The sequence below is a fragment of the Mesoplodon mirus genome, assembly GCF_964341445.2.
Source record: "Mesoplodon mirus genome assembly, chromosome: 8".
Classification (NCBI taxonomy): domain Eukaryota; kingdom Metazoa; phylum Chordata; class Mammalia; order Artiodactyla; family Ziphiidae; genus Mesoplodon; species Mesoplodon mirus.
This window is the reverse complement of record NC_138984.1, coordinates 99656191-99678461: the sequence shown is the minus strand read 5'-3', so window position 1 is coordinate 99678461 and position 22271 is coordinate 99656191. Positions and strand designations below refer to the sequence as shown.

The window sequence follows — 22271 nt, the reverse complement described above, 5'->3', positions numbered from 1 at the left end:
CTTTTAAAGAACAGAAAGTTCCCATCTTAAACAAGTTTGCTCCCCAAAATGAGCAAAAGGAGCAAAACCGTACAACAGGTGCCCAGCTCATTTTACATTTAGTGCCTCAGTCATTTCCCAGTTGCTGGCCTAGGACTCACTGAGGTAAGCTCCTCCCTCCCCTCCTTTCCTTCATGCAAATCCAGGACTGATGGTCACAGTAACTAAAACCTTTTCAGAGAAGGGAAAGGTCAGCCAAGGCTGAAGTCAGCTGTGAAAGTGGAAGAGTTCAGTTTTCCAGTGGAAGCTGGCCATGCAGAGAACCCGAGGCTGGGGCTGCTGGAGCGAGGGGCTGGGGGTTCTGCCTCCTGAGGAGCCCTCCAACCCAGCTTCCCCTGGAAGGACAGACGGGAAACTGCCAACCAAAGTGAGGCCAAAGGACCACAGTGAGCTGGGGGGAGACGGCAGGGCGCTGGCAGGAGCTGGGAGGCAACGGTCCAGGAACAGGTGGGCCGAGCCTCAGGGGAGGCCAGGAGAGCCTGGGTGGCAAGATGGGTCCCAAGGGCTGTCCCGGGAGAGGCCACAGGTTAGGGTGACGGTGGCCGTATTGAAAACTTTCACTGCAGCTGACCGTGTGATGGAAATCTCACACCAACCAGAGGGGCGAACTGCTGACTGTCCCTGTTTTGATGAAGAGGAAAGAGGCTAGAGGGGATGCCTAGGTTGTCCCTATCGGGGGAGTGGCTGGCTCCAAAGTCCCTGCTCTGTCCTCTGTGACACGGAGCCAGGTCGCAGGTGAAAGAGGAGTCATGTACGTTGGGCAGCGGCAGGGCCTGGGCTCTGTCAATATTTGGGATGGTTCAATCATTAGCCAACTTCAGCCTTGTCCCTTGGCAGACTCCCCAGGGCAGGTGCTGGGCCAGGCCTGGCCCTGGCTGCAGCCCTTGGAGACTGAGCCCTGAGCCCACCCTAACAGCCCGCTGGGGGCTCCATGGGGCTTCTCCAGGGTTGGACATGGAGGGGCAGGCAGCTGGCAGTGCCCGCCCTCCGCTCCGGAAATTTCCCACGTGGTTGGCTGTATCCCCACCTGTCCCCACCCACAGGGCTACAGTCCTGTCTCGGGGGCCAAGTGAGCACGCGCTTAGGATGCTAAAACAACTGGGAAATTGAGTTTGAAAGTAATCTGTCAAGAGAAAGAAAAAGGCTTTGAAAGTAGTCATCACGGGAAAGGCAGAATTTTGATGGACTTCATTGTACTTAATTTGTGGTTTAGGATGATTTTTATTTTCAATTATGTATGTGGGGAAAGAAAGCACACCATAATCTTTCTAGTGCTTTGCTCACCTTGACCTGTGCTAAGTGCCAAGGACTGTTCTAGGCCCTTCATATGCACTGTTTGATTTAATCCTCTAGGCCATCCTAAGAGACACATGCTCTCCCATTTTACCCATCTTAGGCAACTGAGGCTCAGAGAGGTGAAACTACTTTCCAGATGCACAGTGAGTATGGAGAGGATGAGGATCTGCCCCCACGTTTGTCTGACTCCAAGTGAGGACCCTTTAGTTAATGTTGGTCCTGGAGAGATCTCAGCAGAGTAAGGAACTGGGGAGGGGTGCAAGTGAGGGTGTCCTCCAAGTTCTGGCAGAGGCTGGAGCTGAATGGGACCAGCCCTGGGAATGCAGGGAATGCAGACTGACACATCCCTGCTTTGTGCTCTCCACAGACAGAGTTCTGATTCTATTACAAAGTGAGATGCAGGAACAAGAGGTCGCCTGAGATAAGGCATGTGAGCTGGAGCTGGGTGGTAGCAACTGGATGGAAAAGCCTCACTTGGTCCCAGAGAATTGATGTTGTTTGGGGGCCAGTCACCTCACCCCACTGGGCCACCGCACTCATCACTGGACCCTCATTTAGAAGGCAAGAAAACCCAGATCTCACTGCAAGTCGATGGTAGGTTTAGGCCTGAAATCCAGGACCCCTGGTTCCAGCCCGTGTTTTTTCCCCTGCACCCACGCATCATCTTGTACTATGAGCATAAGGGCCAGAGTGTGGGCACTGAGGTCCCACAGGACCTTTCATCAGGCAGGAGCATGTTGCACGTGCTCAAAAGAAATCAAAATTATACATGCACATGGTTAAACAACCAACTAGTACAGAGGACTTAATATGAGTGGCCATTATCTGCCATCCAATCCCTCCTCGTTTACTCCTTTATTTCTCTCTGTGCTGATTTGAGTAGTTTTTAGTATTCTTTCTTCAATTCACTAATTCTGTCTTCTCCTGTGTCCAATCCCTGTGAAATCTGTCCAGTGAGTTATTAATGTCGGATACCAAAGCTTTCCACTCTAGAATGGCCATATGATTTTTTTTGCATATTCCATCTGTCTCAAAAAAATTCTCCACCTTTTCACTCATTTTTTCCTCTATCTTATATTGATAAAGTCATTTAAAATCATTGTCACCTATTCCAACATCTGGATCATCTGTGGGTATACATATATTGGTTTTTTTTCTCTTGGTTACATTTTCCTGTTTCTTTGCCCATCTTGGAATTTTAACAGTATGCTGAAAACTGTTTATAAAGGAACCAGCGACTGAAGAATATATATTTTTTCCTCTCAGAAGATGTTTCCCCTTTCTGGTTCAATCAAGAACTAAGCTGGAGACACAAACTATTATATATAGAATGGATAAACAAGGTCCTACTGTATAGCACAGGGAACTATATTCAATATCCTGTGATAATAATGGGAAAGAATATGTAAAATAATGTATATATGTATAACTGAATCATTTTGCTATACAGCAGAAATTAACACAACATTGTAAATCAACTATACTTCAATAAAAAAAAAAGAACTAAGCTGGGATGAAGCTGGATGGCAACTTTAGTTAGACTCAGAGCCCATCTGGTTGCAAATCCTTCCTGGGGAGACACTCCCAGCTTTGCCCACCCCGAAGATGCAGGAGGTTGTTCTTCCCTTTAGCAGTTTTAAGCTTTGCTCTTTAGTCCTCCCTCTCCCCCGCAACCCCCCGACAGTGCTCCTTCCAAGTTTGGCAAATATTTTTTTTTATTATCATTTATTTTTTTTGGCTGCGTTGGGTCTTCGTTGCTGCATGCAGGCTTTCTCTAGTTGTGGCGTGCAGGCTTCTCATTGCAGTGGCTTCTCTTGTTGTGGAGCATGGGATCTAGGCACACGGGCTTCAGTAGTTGTGGCACAAAGGCTCAGTAGTTGTGGCTCGCGGGCTCTATAGCGCAGGCTCAGTAGTTGTGTGTACAGGCTTAGCTGCTCTGCAGCATGTGGGATCTTCCTGAACCAGGGCTCAAACCTGTGTCCCCTGCATTGGCAGGCAGTTTCTTAACCACTGTGCCACCAGGGAAGTCCTGTGTATACATCTTTTTTATCCATTCATCTGTTGATGGACACTTAGGTTGCTTCCATATCTTAGCTATTGTAAATAGTGCTGTTATGAACATTGTTATGAACACATATCTTTTGAATTAGCGCTTTTGTTTTCTTCAGATATATGCCCAGGAGTGGGATTGCTGGATCATATGTTAGTTCTATTTTTAGTTTTTTGAGGAAACTCCATAATGTTTTCCATAGTGGCTTCACCAATTTACATCCCAACAGTGTATGAGGGTTCCCTTTTCTCCATATCCTCATCAACATTTGTTATTTGTATATTTTTTGATAGCCATGCTGACAGGTGTAAGGTGATATCTCATTGTGGTTTTGATTTGCATTTCTCTAATGATTAGTGATGTTGAGCATCTTTTCATGCATCTGTTGACCATATGTATGTTTTCTTTGGAAAAATGTCTATTCAGGTTTTCTGTCCATTTTAAATTTTTATTGTTTTTTTTATACTGAGTTGTATGGGCTCTTTATGTATTTGGATATTAGCCCCTATTTGTCATATCATTTGCAAATATTTTCTCCCGTTCAGTAGGTTGTCTTTTTGTTTTGTCAAAGGTTTCCCTTGTTGTGCAAAAGCTTTAAAATTTAATTAGGTCCCATTTGTTTATTTTTGCTTTTGTTTCCTTTGCTTTAGGAGACAGATCCAAAAAATATTGCTACGATTTATGTCAGAGTGTTCTATGTTTTCTTCTAGGAGTTGTATGGTTTCCAGTCTTACATTTAGGTCATTTAATCCATTTTGAGTTTATTTTTGTATATGGTGTGAGAAAATGTCCTAATTTCTGTCCTGTAGCTGTCCAGTTTTCCCAACACCACTTGTTGAAGAGGTTGTCATTTCTCCCTTGTATATTTCTCCCTTGTATATTCTCCCTTGTCTTCTTTGTCATAGATTAATTGACCATAAGTGCATGGGATTACTTCTGGGTTCTCTGTTACATTGATCTATGTGTCTGTTTTTGTGCCAGTACCATGCTGTTTTGATTACTGTAGCTTTGTAGTATAGTCCAAAGTCAGGAAATGTGATACTTTCAGGTTTGTTCTGTTTTTTCTCAAGATTGCTTTCCCTATTTGGGGTCTCTTGTGGTTCCATATACATTTTAGGATTATTTGTTCTAGTTCTGTGAAAAATGTCATGGGTATTTTGATCAGGATTGCATTAAATCTGTAGATTGCTCTGGGTAGTATGGACATTTTAACATTAATTCTTCCATTCCATGAACTTGGGAAGATTTTTAACTAAAATTTCAATTAAAAAAATAGATATAGGTTTATTCAGTTTATCTATTTCTTCTTGAGTTAGTTTTGGTAGATTGTGTTTTACAAGAAATTTGTCTAAGTTGTCAAATTTATTGGTATAAAGTTGTTTATAATATTTTTTCTATCTTTTTAATATATATAAAACACTGATGCTTCTTCTCTCATTCCTGACATTGTTGATTTGTGTCTTTTCTCTGTTTCCTGATCAGGCTGTTCTATATAAATGAGCCAAGATAGGTTCTGTATATTGATCCTATGTTGTTTACTTATTCATAGCAGGCTGGGATTCGTAAGCTCAAAAGCTGGTGCCAAACTCAAACTTCACACAGCCAGTTGTTTTAAACATAGCCCTAATAAACAGATTTTTAGCTCTTTAGAGCCTCTCTGCTTTGCATATCCCAGGAAACTGCACCCAACATGCTAGCCACAGATAAGGTAAACCCAGAAATCTCTGATCCAGATGCTCTCCATTGCACAGCTGAGTGACACTGTCTAGAAGCATAAGTCCCCTCTTTAATTCTTCTCCTCCTTTAGCATTCTCTTGCCCTCTTCCCCTCCTGGGAGGTGGTCCCTGTGTGGTAGCCTCTGTAGCATGTAGATGGTCTCAGGCTGTGAGAGACTTCCCACATGTCACATGTCAGTGTTGCCCAAATAAAGCTTGCTGTGTACTACTGCTACTTCAGGTTCATATCTTTTTTCTCGATCAGCCCCCCCCCCCAGATGCTTGAACTCACTACAACGGTGATGAGGAAAGGTAGGATTTTGGAAATGATGAAGAAATTGATATGGGGTCTACTGAGTCAGTAGGACAATCAATTGGCAAAATGACCCTGGAGAACCTTAAGTGGTTGGGACTCAAAATTTGGAACATCTCCACTTCAGTTTGATGTGACATCGTTCTGTGCCATATTGTACTCTATTTTCTGTAGTCTTTCCAGTGTCTCATTAGCTTGGACAAATGGTTCCACCAGTATTGAGTGAACTCCTACCATTGGAATTGACTTTTGGGGCTAGAGGTCCTGAGCTGCCCTGAGTGGGAGATCAGTCCACATTCCTGGTCTTCTACTAGGCAGGTGCTGGACAATATAAAGCTTTGGGGGCTGGGTGGTAAAGGGGGAGGAGGGCACACCTCTGCACAAAGCGTGGGCTACTTCCGACTCTGTAACAGGCTGTAGCATGAGGAGCTCCCCACAGCCAGGCTGGTAATTTAGGGAACCCTTGAGACGAGAGGCAGGTAGAGGAGCAGGTGGGGCAGAGGTGTCAGGCTGAGGCTGGCCTCCTTGGCAGTTGGGGGAGATGCCTTTTAAAGAGATAGCATGCCTCTGCTGCTTGGGTCTGTGGTGCCCATCCCTTGGGCCGAACCTGCTAAAGCATTATTCAAAGTGGCTAAATACAAGGAAGTTTATATTCCTGCCCCTCCCAGGACTCTGAAGGAGGTGGCTATCCTATTGAACACGTGCTCCAAACCTTGAGAAGATGAGATGCCTGTTGGGCTCTGCTTGCCACTTCTCACCAGGAACTGTCTCTTCAGGATGTCATAGCAGAGGAGGCAGGAGGTCCAACTCCCAGGGGATGAGACCTAGGGGAGGATTCTGGGCAAGAGGACTGGTGCTGCCCTCCAGAGAAGAAGGCAGCAAATACCACCACGACAGTCATGAGAAGGGTTCTTCTGCTGTAAAGAAGCTGAATAAATTACCTGGGGAGGGTTAGGGCAGTTATATGTTGGAATCTCAGCCTCAAGTTCTCCTCCTCCTGGCATTCCCAGTGCAAAGCCTGGCCCTTGCCTCATGACCCTAAAGCAAAGCCTGCCAATCAGTGGGCTCTGCCAATTTCTATAGCTTTTCCTGTTCTTTGTTTGTTTGCTTGCTTGTTTGTTTTTTAAGTATTTATTCTATTTTATTTTTGGCTGTGTAGAGTTTTAGTTGTGGCACACGGGATCTTCATTGTGGCATGCAGGATCCTCTGCTATGGCATGCAGGCTCCTCATTGTGGTGCATGGGCTGCTGTCTAGTTGTGGCGTGTGGGCTCCAGAGTGTGTGGGCTCTGTAGCTGTGGTGCATAGGCTCTGTAGTTGCAGCATGCAGGCTCTCTAGTTGTGGCCCGTATGCTCAGTAGTTGTGGCGCACGGGCTTAGTTGCTCCGCAGCATGTGGGCTCTTAGATCCCTGACCAGGGATCAAACCCATGTCCCCTGCATTGGAAGGCAGGTTCTTAACCACTGGACTGCCAGGGAAGTCCCTCCTGTATTTCAAAACATTACCTTATTCTCACATTTTAAAAGATGACTGAATACTCAACCACAGTATTTATAGGTGCATATTTGTCTGGTGTAAAAACTACTTTTTTTAAAAAGGAGATGATTATATTGAGTCGGAATAGTGATAAGCTGGTTGGGGAGGGAGCCAGGAAGTTAGAGAATTCTGATAGACAGGCATGCAGAAGGCTTCTAGCATAATACTGGCAATGTTCGGTTTCTTCATCTGGATAAAAATTCATTCAACTTAACATTTCTGTTTCATATTTTCTTTTTTGGTATGTGTTATTTATTTTCCACAAAAGAATATTTAAAGGAAAAAATACAAACTAAGACTCACTGGATATTTGAAGAAAACCCTTGATGTGAAAGTAAAAGAACTCAAATAAAGAAATAGGGCCTCCCTGGTGGCGCAGTGGTTGAGAGTCCGCCTGCCGATGCAGGGGATACGGGTTCGTGCCCCGGTCTGGGAGGATCCCATATGCCGCGGAGCGGCTGGGCCCGTGAGCCATGGCCGCTGGGCCTGCGCGTCCGGAGCCTGTGCTCCGCAATGGGAGAGGCCACAACAGTGAGAGGCCCGCATACCACAAAAAAAAAAAAAAAAAAAAAAAAAAAAAGAAATAGAAAAACTGACTCCAGAGGAAATAGAGAAATTCAAGAAACAAAAGAAAAATTTAATTTCCTTAAAGAGATATTTTTTTGAAAATTATATCCTTAAACAAGAAAAAATGTAATAAAAAAATAGAGACCCAATTTTAAAATGGGCAAAAGATCTAAACAGACAACTCACCAAAGAGGATGTACAGGTGGTAAATAAGCATATGAAAAGATGCCCAACATCATATGCCACTAGGGAATTTCAAATTAAAACAACAAGGAGATACCACTACAAGCCTGTTAGAGAAGCTGGAATCCAAAGCACTGACCACACTAAATGTTGTCAAGATTGTGGAGCAACGGGAAATTTTAGTCATTGCTGGTGGGAAAGCAAAATACTACAGTCACTTTGGAAGATAGATTGGCAGTTCTTACACTGCTAAACATAGCCTCAACACATGACCCAGCAATTGTGTGCCTAGATATTTAGCCAACTAATTTGAAAACTTATTTCCAAACAAAACCTAAACAGATATGTTTATAGCAGCCTTTTTGGTAATTGCCAAAAAGTATAAATAGCAAAGATATCCTTCAATAGCTGAACAGATAAACAAATTGTGCTATATGCATAAACAGAATATTATTATGTTTCAAATGAGCTATCAAGCCACCGAAAGGATGAACTGTAAATGCATAGTGCTAATTGAAATAAGCCTGTCTGAAAATGGTACTTACTGTATGAGTCCAACCATATGATATTCTGGAAAAGGTAAAACTGTAGAGACAGTAAAAAGTCAGTGGTTGCCAAGGGTTTAGGGGAAAAAAAGAGGTTGAATGGGTGAAACAGAAGGGTTTTTTTGGGGGGTGGGGCTGTGAAGCTACTCTATATACTGTAATGATGGATACATGATATTATTCATTTGTCAAAACCCATAGAATTTCAGTATAAAAAGTGAACCTTAATATATGCAAATTTAAAAAATCATTTAGAAGTTTGGGGAAATCCTACAATGAAATGCAGACTGTGACAAAAAAAAATCTCATGTATCACAAATACACGAAACAATCTCACTTAAGGGGATTGGGGTAAAGGTGCTGACTTATGTAACCCTGGAAATGAATGGAGTCTGTAAGACTAAAGGGAAAAATAATGCATATAACAACTGAACTTGAGTTGGTAAAGTTGTTTCTCTTAGGTGTATGGGTTGGCAATTCTGATGGCAGAGGGTGGAAGCCAGGATTCTCCCTGTTGGAGTGGCAGCTTACAGATAAGGAAGGGAAGGACACTAGAATAATCCACAAGGTAATAGATTCGAGTTGAAAACATCAGTACGAATTCATGTTTAGCTTAACACAGATACAGGTGGTTACACAGAGAAATATTTAGAGATAGGGTTATATACATGGGGTGGTATACACACATTTATATCCTTGTTCTGTCTCAGCTCTTGCTGGGAGGGCCTAGATGCAGCAACGCCGCAGTAGCAACAAGCATGACTAGTGCCCAGATCTTGGTTTCCGATACTATTCTCCAATAAAAGGAACCAGGGATCCCCAGAGAAATGTCTGATTCTAGGACTGAGGCAGAAAATATACAAGATGAGCCTGGAGTATTTTATAGTGGCAGAAAGGAAGGAATCACTCAGAACACACACACACACACACACACACACACACACACACACACACACACACACACAGATGGGGCTATGTCAGAGAGACATAGGAGCGAACTGAAAGAGTCCCCAATGGCCAAAGCTGGATCCATCTGAACAACAAAATAAAGAAGTACCGGATTACAACTCATAATACAAGATAAATATTCATACATAAATAACACAAGGAGAAAAAACACATAAATATAGGTGTCCAGCATCTGATTAAATGGCATACCAGAAAAAGAGAGTAGAAAAAAAATGAAAAAGTACAAATTATTGAAGGAATAAGAGAAAAAAATGCCCCAGAACTGAGGAGATAAGTCTTCAAATTAAAAGAACCCATCAAGGGCCAAGCAAGTGAGTAGAAAAAGACCCACACCTATACACACTCTTGTGAACGTTCAGATCAAAGATAGACACTGGAAAGCTTCTAGAGAGATTTTTTTTTAAAGGTCATCTTCAAAGGCATAAGCAAATTTCTCTTTAGCAACATTAAATGCTAGAAGAGATAGAGGAACATCTTCAAAAGTCCGTCGTGAAGCATTTACCTGTCCATTTGGCACAGAGACTCCAGGAAGCAAACTTGGAGGTGGCTACAACTTCTAATTTTAAGTCTTGCCCTCAGGGCACTAGTGGGAGAGCCCAAGTGACAGCCTCCTTTAGTTTATCTGGTTCTTGTTACTGTGTAGGTCCCCACTGCAAAGTGGAAGATTTATGGGGGGATTCAGTAGACAGGGCCGGCAAGTACTGGAGGTGAGGGGCATGCTGGCACCAGAATCCAAACTTTCCTCCTCACTGTTGGGCTTCCTTGACTGAAGGAAGTGCCAACAGCTTGCTTTTGACTGGAGCATTAGTTGGCTAGGGCTGCCCTAACGAAGTACCACCGACTGAGTGACTTAAACAACAGATATTTATTCTCTCACAGTCCTGGAGGCCAGAAGTCCAAAATCAAGGTGTCAGCAGGGCTGGTTCTATTCACGCCTCTCACCTGGTTTGTGATGCTTTGCTGGCAATCTCTGGCACTCCTTGGCTTGTAGAAGCAGCGCCCTGATTTCTGTCTTCCTCTTGACATGGTGTTCTCCCCGTGTGTCTGTTTCCAAATTTCCCTTTTTATAAGGATACCAGTCAGACTGGATTAGGGACCCACCTATTTCTGTAGGGCCTCATCCTAACTTAACTAATTACATCTACAATGACCCTATTTCCAAAGAAGGTCACATTCTGAGGTACTGGGGGTTAGACCTTCAACATATGAATTTGAAGGGGGCACAGTTCAACTCATAACAACCCTATAGCCATGAGTGAGAAGTCCTGGCCCCCGCTTCCCCTCCCCTCTTTCTGCCCCTCCCCCCATTTTTCTTCTCTCTCCCTCTCCCTTCCTCCGTCTGTCTCTCCCTTCTTCCAAAAGAAGTCCAACTATTAGCGCTGGCTGTAGACGTGAACAGAAAATGATCTGATGTGAGAGAGCTGGAGAAGAAAAATTTCAGGGTACAGAGCAGTGGCAATTCCCTGCTATGGTGGTGTTTAAGAATCTGGGGAGTCCCACAGGTCTGCCTTGGGCATTTCTTGATTATCTGTGCCTCTCTGTGGAGCGAAGTGCTAAAAGTCTTACCCGCAGGAGAGCTCCATTAAGAGCGTGGTGAGTGGGAAAGAAAGGTGACAACGGTGTGGGTGCCGGGCCCTCACTTCCTTTCTTAGAAGGGACCATTTAGAACCACATATGCTCACATAAGAGAGTGGAAACATGATTGCCTGTGTGTGGTAGGGAGATTTTCACTCGCATCCTTTGCACTGTTAACTGTTTCTTTTTCAACCATGGGCAGCTTTTCCTTGTGCAATTAAACAAATAATAATGTAAAAAACATACAGGGGTGAGTGGGTAGAGAATGAAGCTCTGCCCCCGGAGGCTGCGATGACTCCCGCAGCATGGCGGGAAGGCCTCCTCCAGGTGCACCCTCATGGGTACAAGAACACATGGTTTTTGACACAAAAGTTAATTATCTTGATTCAGCTGCCTCAATTAGCAGATTTGGCTCTGAATAACTTATCATTCTTGTTCCAAGCCTGCTTTTCTTGAAAGAACAGTTTCTTACCATTGTGGACACTCAGGGGACTCTGAAGATGATGTCGCGGTTTGTTAAATATTTTGAGCAATGGCAAGTGCTCAATTTTGGAATAAGTATACGCCTTCTCAGGGTGGTGTATCTCCAGATTGACTGGGTCAGGACATACATACCTGGAACTACACATTCCCTCCAACATCCCATCTTCTTGGGAAGACGGGCTTGCTCGGTCACCTGGTCCTTCTCTTATGGTGAATCCTTTTCTCTCAGGGCTCCCATAATCCCTGCAAGTGGGCCTCTGTCTGGGCCACTCCAGCCCATTAATCCAATCAATAATCAAACCCAGTAGTGGACAAAGTTCAAAACTTTCCCCCCAGATCCTTAGCTCTAACGAAAATCAATGCATACGATGTCTGAAGAAGGCTGTCATCAAACCATTTACCAGTTTGGCTGAATCTCAGCTCCTACGTGGCTGTGACCCACTGAGGCTCTTCATTAGGATTTAGCTTTGTCAGTGTCCTGAGGTCTCCATTTGTTATTCAAGGTGTGATTGCACTGAGCAAAAACAGCAAGACCTGGGAGAGAATGGACACAGGTGTTCATTTCAGATGGCATAAGTTTAACAAGGTCCAAGAGCAAGTACAGGCTCAGCACAAAAACTCCAAGCATATATTTAAATCCTAGCATTTCCTCCAGAAAACACCAGAGCGTAACCAAAAGTTTTGGAGGCAGAATTGACTTCGGATCCTTGGATGGCTTGCTATTTACTGTGTGACTTTGGGCTATCATTTCATTTTGAACACATTTTCTTACTTATTAAAAGGTAATGATAGATGGTGATCACCCTGTAGTGTATACAGATGTTGAACAATTATGCTGTACACCTGGAACTGATATAATTAAAGAATAAAAAATAAAAGGTAATGATGACTTCTTATAGTTAATTAAAAAATTAATCCAACACATAGTAGGCACAAGGCTGGTTTTAGTTCCTCTCCCTTTCGGTAGAGAAACGTACAGGATGGTCCTTATAAGACCACCTATGCTTTGGGACTGACTTACAAAGTTTTGCTTTTCTGCTTTAAAAGGTTTTAGAAAAGAAAATTTGTTGATATGAGAGCAAATTCATTCTGAATTCACCTCCAAGTTTAATATGATTATGCTGAAACTCTACTGTATTTGATTTCTTTTAAAATTTCATATTGAACAATATCATTTCTCAAGAAACACTTAAATGGCTTTATCCACCTCATGATTTTCTCTCTGACTTCATCAGTAAAAAGAGACTAGCAATCATTAGGAATGATCAGAAAATAAAAGCCAAGGCATGAAAAGTCTGAACAATAAAAGCTATCACATACTCCATGTGTTAAAGATCCAATTGATAAGGTGGCCAAGAATGCACATAGGATCTGGAATCAGAAGGTCTGAGCTTGAATTCTGGCTCTGCCACTCACCAGGTAGGTGGCACCTTGTTCCCTTGGCATTATTTTCTTCATAAAACAGGGATAACACCATCTCATAGAAGTACAATAAATGTCAAAAATGTGAAGTGCTGTGTGTCGGTTTAGCTCAGCAAACTGGAGACAACCACATGGACCTGGTCCTTGACCCCTGGGAACTCACAGACTCTTTGACTTGGTCCTACTCCTTCCTGACATGCATTTCAGAAGAGGCCAGCTTGGAATGGCTACACATAACTACACTGGTCAACTACCATGTAACCTCCTCAAAAGACCAGTGCTTACTGACCTCTGCCAGTCTCACACAGAACTGGTCCAGGGGAACCCTCTCTATTTCTAGACTATGTCTAGCCAAAAAATATAACTTCTTGCTCAAAGAGCATACAACAAAGACAAGAACTACAAATAAATCACTCTTCCTCCAAATGCAAAGGACACTCCAGAATCTAGCTCTGCCCACCAGTGGGCCAGCACTAGCCCTAGGAACCCCAGGGGCCCTGTATCCAGCAGTGTCATGACCGAGCCCTGACCACCAGTGGCCAGCAGCATCTGCACAAGGCAGGGCCTGGAGACCAACCGGATGGTGGCTAACCACACCTACCAGACCACCCACAGTAGTCAGCCTGCCACAACAAAAGGAGGCACGCTGCCCAAATGGGGGCACTCCTACAGCATATAGCTCTGGTGACCAGAGAGGAGTGTGCTGCTGGGACTCATAGGACATCTCCTACAAAAGGCCACTTCTCCAAGGTCAGAAAATGTAACCAACCTACCAAATACATAGAGATAAAAACAGCAAATTAGACAGAATGAGGCAACAGAGGAATATATTCCAAATGAAGGAACAGGATAAAACCCCAGAAGAAGAACTAAGTGAAGTGGAGACAGCCAACTTACCTGGGAAAGGAAAGAGACATCCAGATCCAGGAAGCACAGAGACTTCCAAACAGGATCAACCCAGAGAGGAGCACTCAAAGACACATTGCCATTAAAATGGGAAAAATTAAAGATAGAGAGAGAATATTAAAAGTGGAAAAAGGGAAAAGCAATAAGTTACATACAAGGGAACTCCCATAAGGCTATCAGCTGACATTTCAGCAGAAACTCTGCAGGCCAGAAGGAAGTGGCATGATAGTTAAAGTGATGAAAAGGGAAAACCTACAACTAAGAATAATGTACCAGCAAGGCTTTCACTTAGATTTGATGGAGACACCAAAAGCTTTAGAGACAAGCAAAAGCTAAGAGTTCAGCACCACCAAACCAGCTTTACAAAATATGTTAAAGGGACTTCTCTAAGTGAAAAAGAAAAGGCCACAAATAGAAACATGAAAATTATGAAAGGAAAAAGCTCATTGATAAAGGCAAATATACAGTAAATGTAGTAAATCAACCACGTATAAAGCTAATAGGAAGGTTAAAATACAAAAGGAGTAAAAGCATTTATATCCACAATAAGTAGTTAAGGGATACACAGACAAAGCATGATGTAAAATATGATGTCAAAAACAGTAAACAGGGTAGGGAGTAAAAATGCAGGGTTGTTAAAATGCATTTGAACTTAAGAGATCAGCAACTTAATCACATATATATAGAGATTGCTATATATAAACCTCCCAGTAACCACAAACCAAAAATCTATAATAGAAACACATATAGGAAGAAGAAAGGAATTCAAATATAACACTAAAGATAGTCATCAAATCACAAGGGAAGAGAACAAAAGAAGAAAAGAACAAAAAAGAACTACAAAAATAACCTCAAAACAATTTACAAAATGGCAATATGTACATACCTATCAATAATTACTTTAACTGTAAATGGACTAAATGCTCCAATCAAAAGACATGAGTGGCTGAATGAATACAAAAACAAAAGCTATATGTATGCTGCCTATAAGAGACTCACTTCAGAGCTAAAGACACACACAGATTGAAAGTAGGAGGATGGAAAAAGGTATTCCATGTAAACGAAAACAAAAAGAAAGTTGGGGTAGCTGTACTTATATCAGACAAAATAGACTTTAAGACAAAAACTGTAACAAGAGGAAAAGAAGGACATCATGTAATGCTCAAGGGATCAATCCAAGAAGAAGATATAACAATTGCAAATATATATGCATCCAACATAGGAGCATCTGAACACATAAAGCAAATATTAACACAAAGGGAGAAATTGACAGTAACACAATAACATAAGGGGACTTTAAAACTCCACTTACTGGAGTTCCCTGTTAGGGAACTAGTGGTTAGGATTCTGGGCTTTCATTGCCATGGCCTGGGTTCAATCCTTAGTTGGGGAACTGACATCCTGCAAACTGCATGGCATGACCAAAAAAAAAAAAAAAAAAAAAGCCACACTTACATCAATGGACAGATCATCCAGACAGAAAACCAATAAGGAAACACTGGCCTTAAATAACACATTATTCCAGATGGAAAAAAAAAGAAAAAAAAATATATAAAACATTCCACCCAAAAGCAGCAGAATACATTCTTTTTAAGTACACATAGAACATTCTCCAGGATAGGTCACATGCCAGGCCATTAAACAATTCTCAGTCAATTTAAGAACACTGAAATCATACAAAGCATCTTTTCCAACCACAATGCTATTAGACTAGAAATCAGCTATAAGAAAAAAACTGCAAAAATCACATACATGTGGAGGCTAAACACTATGCTACTAAACAACCAATGGAGCACTAAAGAAATCAATGAGGGAGTCAAAAAATACCTGGAGACAAATGAAAATGAAGACAAAATGACCCAACATTTATAGGATACAGTAAAAGTGGCTCTAAGAGGGAAGTTTATAGCTGTACAAGCCTTGACCTCAAGAAACAAAAATATCCCAAATAAACAACCTAACCTTACACCTAAAGGAACTAGAAAAAGAAGAACAAACAAAACCTAAGGTTAGTAGAAAGAAAGAGATCATAAAGATCAAAGCAGACATAAATAAAATAGAGACTAAAAAAATACTAGAAAAGATTAATGAAACTAAGAGCTGGTTTTTTGAAAAAAATAACAAAATTGAGAAGTCTTTAGCTGGACTCATTAAGAAAAAAAAGGAGAGACAGCCAAAATCAATAAAATCAGAAATGAAAAAGGAGAAGTTACAACTGTGATCACAGAAATACAAAAGATCATAAGAAATTACTATGAACAATTATATGCCAATGATGAACACAGATGTAAAATTCCTCAACAAAATATTAGCAAACCAAATTCAACAATACATTAAAAGGATCATACACCATAATCAAGTGGGATATATCCCAGGGATGTGAGGATGGTTCAATATCTGCAAATCAATGCAATACACCGCATTAACAAATTGAAGAATAAAAATATCATCATCTCAATGCAGAAAAAACTTCTGACAAAATTCAATATCCATTTATGATAAAGTCTCCAAAAGTGGGTATAGAGGGAATATACCTCAACATAATAAAGGCCGTATGATAAGCCCACAGCTAACATCATATTCAATAGTGAAAAGCTGAAATCATTTCCTCTAAGATCAGGAACAAAACAAGGATGCCCAGTCTCGCCACTTTTATTTAACATGGTATTGGAAGTCCTAGCCACAGCGATTAGACAAGAAAAAGAAATAAAAATAATCCAAATTGGAAAGGAAGAAGTAAAACTGTCAATGTCTGCAGATGACATGATACTATACATAGAAAACCCTCAAGACACCACCAAAAAACTACTAAAGCTCATCAATGAATTTGGTAAAGTTGCAGGATACAAAGTTAATATACAAAAATCTCTTGCACTTCTATACACTAACAACGATCAGAAAGAGAAATTAAGAAAACGTCCCATTTACAATCACATCGAAAAGAATAAAATACATAGGAATAAATCTAACTAAGGAAGTAAAAGACCTGTACTCAGAAAACTATAAGACACTGGTGAAAGAAATTGAAAATGACACAGATGGAAAGATGTATCATGTTCATTAATCAGAAGAATTAATGTTGTTAAATGACCATATTGCCCAAGGCAACCTACAGATTCAATGCACACCTTATTAAAATACCCATGATGTTTTTCACAGAACTAGAACAAATAATTCTAAAATTCGTATGGAAACACAAAAGACCCCAAATAGCCAAAACAATCTTGAGAAAGAAGAATAAAGCTGGAGGTATTACACTCCCTGATTTCAAACTACAATACAAAGCTACAGTAATCAAAACAGAATGGTACTGGCATAAAACCAGACACAGATCAATGGAACTGAATAGAAAGCCCAGAGTGAACTCACATGTATATGGGCAATTAATCTACGGCAAAGGAGGCAAGAATGTACAGGAGGAAATGACAGCTTCTTCAGTAAATGGTGTTGGGAAAAATGGACAGTTACATGCAAAAGAATCAAAATGGACTACTCTTTCACACCATGCATAAAAGTAAATTCAAAATGCATTAAAGACTTAAATGTAAGACCCAAAACCATAAAATTCCTAGATGAAAACATAGGCAGTACACTCTTTGACATAGGCCTTAAAAATATTTTTTGGATATGTCTCCTCAGGCAAGGGAAACAAAAGCGAAAATAAACAAATGGAACTATATCAAACTAAAAAGCTTTTGTGCAGAAAAGGAAACAATCAACAAAGTGAGAAGACAACTTATTGATTAGGAGAAAATATTTTCAAATCATATATCTGTTAAGAGGTTAATATCCAAAATATGTAAAGAGCTCATACAACTCAATAGAAAAAAATGTGATTAAAAAATGGGCAGAAGACGTGAATAGACACTTTTCCAAAGAAAACATAATGATAGCCAACGGAGAAGATCCTCAATCATCAGGGACATGAAAATCAAAGCCACAATGAGCTATCTCCTCTTCACACCTGTCAGAAGAGCTATTACCAAAAACACAACAAATAACAAGTGTTGGTGAGGATATGGAGAAAAGGTAACCTTCATACACTTCATATGCAAAGTAGACTTTAAAGTCAAAATCTGTTATAAGGGACAAAGAAGGACATTATATAATGATGAAAAGGTCAATTCACCAAGAATATATAACATATAAACACACACATATATATAGCAAACATCAGAGCTCTTAAATACGTAAAGCAAACACTGACAGAATTAAAGGGAGAAATAGACAGATTTACAAAAATAGAAGAAAACTTCAATACCCCCTTTCAATAATGGACAGAACAGCAAGACAGTAGATCAGTAAGGAAATAGAGGCCTTGAATAACACTGCAGACACCAATTAGACCTAGCAGATATATGCAGAATGTGTCAACCATAGCAGAATATACATTATTCTCAAGTGCACATGGAATATTCTCTGGGATAGACCAGATGTAAGGCCACAAACAACTCCTACTAAATTTTAAAGGATTGAAACCATACAAAATATCTTTTCTGATCATGACGGAAGAAACTAGAGAAATCAATGGCAAAAGAAAACAGGAAGATCCACAAATATATGGAATTTACATAGTACATCCGATGGCTCAAAGAAATCACAATGGGAATTAGAAAATGTCTTGAGATAAATGAAAATGAAAATACAACATACCCAAACTTATGGGATGCAGCAAAAGTAATGCTGAGATAAATCTATAATTGTTGTTATATTAAAAAAATCTGAAATCAACAACCTAACTTTGCACCTTAAAAAACGAGAAAAATAACAACAAACTCAGAGCAACAGCAAAAAAATAAAGATTAGAGCAGAGAGAAATGAAATATAGAAAAAAGAAAAAAAAAGCAAAACAAAGGCTTGGTTCATTGAAAAGATCAGCAAAATTGAACTTTAGCTAGAGTGACTAAGAAAAAGAGATGACTCTAATAACTAAAATCAGCTATCAAGGAAGGGATATTACCACTAATTTTACAGAAATAAAAAGAATTATAAGGGAGTATTATGAACTGTATGTCAACAAATAGGGTAACCTAGATAAAATGGACAAATTTCTAGAAACACAATGTACCAAAACAGAATCATGAGGAAATACAAATATGAATAGATCTATAACTAGTAAGGAGAATGAGGGACTTCCCCGGAGGTCCAGTGGTTAGGACTCCGTGCTTCCAATGCAGGGGGTGTGGGTTCAATTCCTGGTTGGGGAACTGAGATCCCACGTACCGTGTGGTGCAATCAAAAAAAAGAAAAGAAAAGAAAAGAAAAAAACTAGTAAGGAGATTGAAACAGTACTCAAAAACCTCCCACCAAAGAAAAGTCCAGGACAAGATGGCTTCACTGGTGAATTCTATCAAACATGAAAAGAATTAAGAGCAATCCTCCTCAAATTATTCCAAAAGAAAATGGAAGAGGGAACACTTCCAAATTCCAAACTCTGAGGCCAGTATTACCTTGAGGCCAAAACCAGAGAAAGACAATACAAGACAAGAAAACTACAGACCAATATCCCTGATGAATATTGATCCAAAAATTCTCAGCGGGGGTTCCCTGGTGGCGCAGTGGTTGAGAGTCCGCCTGCCGATGCAGGGGACACGGGTCCGTGCCCCGGTCCGGGAAGATCCCACATGCCGCAGAGTGGCTGGGCCCGTGAGTCATGGCTGCTGAGACTGCGTGTCCGGAGCCTGTGCTCCACAACGGGAAAGGTCACAACAGTGAGAGGCCTGCGTACCAAAAAAAAAAAAAAATACTACTGCTAATAATAATCTCAGTGAACGAGGGGTGGGGTTATGGGTGAAGTGGGTGAGAGGAATCAAAAGGTACAAACTTCCAGTTATAAATAAGTCATGGCGATGTAATGTACAGCATAGCAACTATAGTTAATAACACTGTAGTGCATATTTGAAAGTTGCTAAGAGAGTAGATCTGGTAAATTCTCATCACAAGAAAAAAATTCTCAACTATGTATGGTGATGGATGATAACTAGACTCACTGCAGTGAATGACTGACCATTTTACAATATATACAAATATTGAATCATTATGTTGTACACCGAAACTAATATAATGTATGTCAATTATATCTCAATAAAAACAAAAAACCCCACTACTTCAGTCTAAAATATTAAAAGGTTATTTAAAAATTAATTCTAGTAATTCACACCCCCTCCTGCAAAATAAATGAAAGGATATTGGCTTTCAAAATTGTCATAATTCAGTAAAAGGAAGTATATCAATTCTTTAAAAGATCCATGTTTAAAAGAATTGTTACAAGGAAAATTAAATGGGGATATTGAATGAGATAAGTGGAAACATCCTCAACACAGGGGAAAAACAATCCTCTTGTGTCCATGTCTTACAATAAAGTAAATAAACCTGTAGGCCTATATTATTCACATGTAACTCAGTGAAGGTCCTCTTCAGAATGACTTTTTTTTTTTTTTTTTTGCGGTATGCGGGCCTCTCACTGTTGTGGCCTCTCCCGTTGCGGAGCACAGGCTCCGGATGCGCAGGCCCAGCGGCCATGGCTCACGGGCCCAGCCGCTCCGCGGCATATGGGATCCTCCCAGACCGGGGCACGAACCCGTATCCCCTGCATCGGCAGGCGGACTCTCAACCACTGCGCCACCAGGGAGGCCCCAGAATGACTTTTTTGAATTTTGATATGACAAAGATGATTATGTATCAGGTGACTGTTCAAACTAACAATCTCTGATGCTTATTATTATTATTAGAGTGAGGCATTTCTAATTATTTGCAAGATTATAAACATCTCGAAGCTGGGATCATACTTTCTACACCTTGAGACTCCCTACATCATTAAGTATCATGATCTAAACATAAACGTTTGTTAAAATGAATTTCTGTATGAGCTGATTGTCTTTTATTTTCAAACCCTAGGAAAATAAAATTTATTGAACTAAAAAGACAATCTATTTCTCATGCTATAATGGACTCACATGAAACTCTCGAAACGTGATTTTCAAAAATGTATTATGACTAAGAAAAAAAGCTCTTAGCAATAAAAGTTGTATAGATACTAAACAATTACCTCTTAACTTTCACTTTAAGACATAACTTTATATGTGGATAAACTGTACATATTACCACATTTTCAAAAATAAAGAACGTGTACCAAATGTTAGAACAGAGTAATTAGAGACTGCCTTTAAAATTCTGAATTGTTTCACTACAGATATTTGGTCAATTATTAACCCTTTATTCCTACCACTAGAGAAGGGGAAGGGTCAATATGTTATGATAACTCTCTTGCTGTATCCAATAGGATTGTGTATTACCAAATTAAGAAGTTGAATTAGGCCATACTGCCAGAGTAGCTAGAAAAATAACTTTGCCAAATTAAAGTTAAAATACAAGTTGCTATTAGAGTGATTTTCAGGCCATCTGTTGAGTAAGAAGTATCAGTGAACAGTAAGATCAGTGCCAGAGTCTAGGAATCATATGACTATAGCATATAATATAAGCAAGAATACACATTCATTAGGTATCATAGGTGTTCAATGCTTTTAACCGTAAAAGCAAGAGAATATTCAAGTAATATTAATAAACAGTAGAGGTGAACAAAAATTCTAGTCACTCTGTGATTAATGCTGTTGACAACAACAAAATCATGGCTTTTTATTTCTAGGAAATGTTTTTTAAAAAATCCTCAACAAAATTTTAGCCAACAAATTCAATAGCACATAAAAGAATTATGCACCATGACCAAGAGGGATTTATTCTTTAAAAAAAAATTAATTTATTGGGCTTCCCTGGTGGCGCAGGGGACACGGGTTCATGCCCCAGTCCGGGAAGATCCCACATACCATGGAGCAGCTGGGCCCGTGGGCCATGGCCACTGAGCCTGCGCGTCCGGAGCCTGTGCTCCGCAACAGGGAGAGGACACAACAGTGAGAGACCCGCGTACCGCAATAATAATAATAATAATAATAATAATAATAATAAATAATAAATTTGTTTTATTTTTGGCTGTGTTGGATCTTTGTTGCTGCGCGTGGGCTTTTCTCTAGTTGCGGTGAGCCGGGGCTACTCTTCGTTGCAGTGCCCAGGCTTCTCATTGCAGTGGCTTCTCTTGTTGCAGAGCACGGCCTCTAGGCGAGCAGGCTTCAGTAGTTGTGGTACATGGGCTTAGCTGCTCCGCGGCATGTGGGATCTTCCTGGACCAGGGCTCGAACCCGTGTCCCCTGCATCGTCAGGCGGATTCTTAACCACTGCACCAGCAGGGAAGTCCACGAGGGATTTATTCTTAGAATCCAAGTATGGTTCAAAACACAAAAATCAATCAGTGTAACACATCACATTAACAGAATAAAGGGCAAAAACTACATGACCATCTCAACTGATGCAGAAAAAGCATTTGACAAAATTCAACATCTTTTCATGATGAAAACATTCAACAAACTGAATAGAAGGAAACTATAACAACATAATAAAGGCCATACATGACAAGCTCACATCACACTCAATGGTGAAAGACTGAAAGCTTTTCCTCTATCAGGAAAAATTAAGGATGCCTACTTTTGAGACTTCTAATCAAATGGTACTGAAGTCCTAGCTAGAGTAATTTCACAAGTAAAAGAAATAAGTCAACCAAACTGGAAAGGAAGAAGAAAAATAATGTCTGCAGACATGCTCTTAAATACAGACATGCCAAAA

At 40.6% G+C, this 22271-nt stretch overlaps 1 protein-coding gene across 1 annotated transcript in view; it reads right to left on the bottom strand.

Annotated features, from left to right (window-relative positions):
• Positions 1 to 11157: 11157 nt before the first annotated feature.
• Positions 11158 to 22271, bottom strand: part of IWS1 (interacts with SUPT6H, CTD assembly factor 1) — a 64732-nt gene continuing 53618 nt past the window's right edge. Inside the window, exon 14 of the mRNA XM_082631109.1 lies at positions 11158 to 11804. Coding sequence (XP_082487235.1) covers positions 11769 to 11804 — 36 coding nt within the window. The 3' untranslated portion in view covers positions 11158 to 11768. The remainder of the gene's footprint in view (positions 11805 to 22271) is intronic.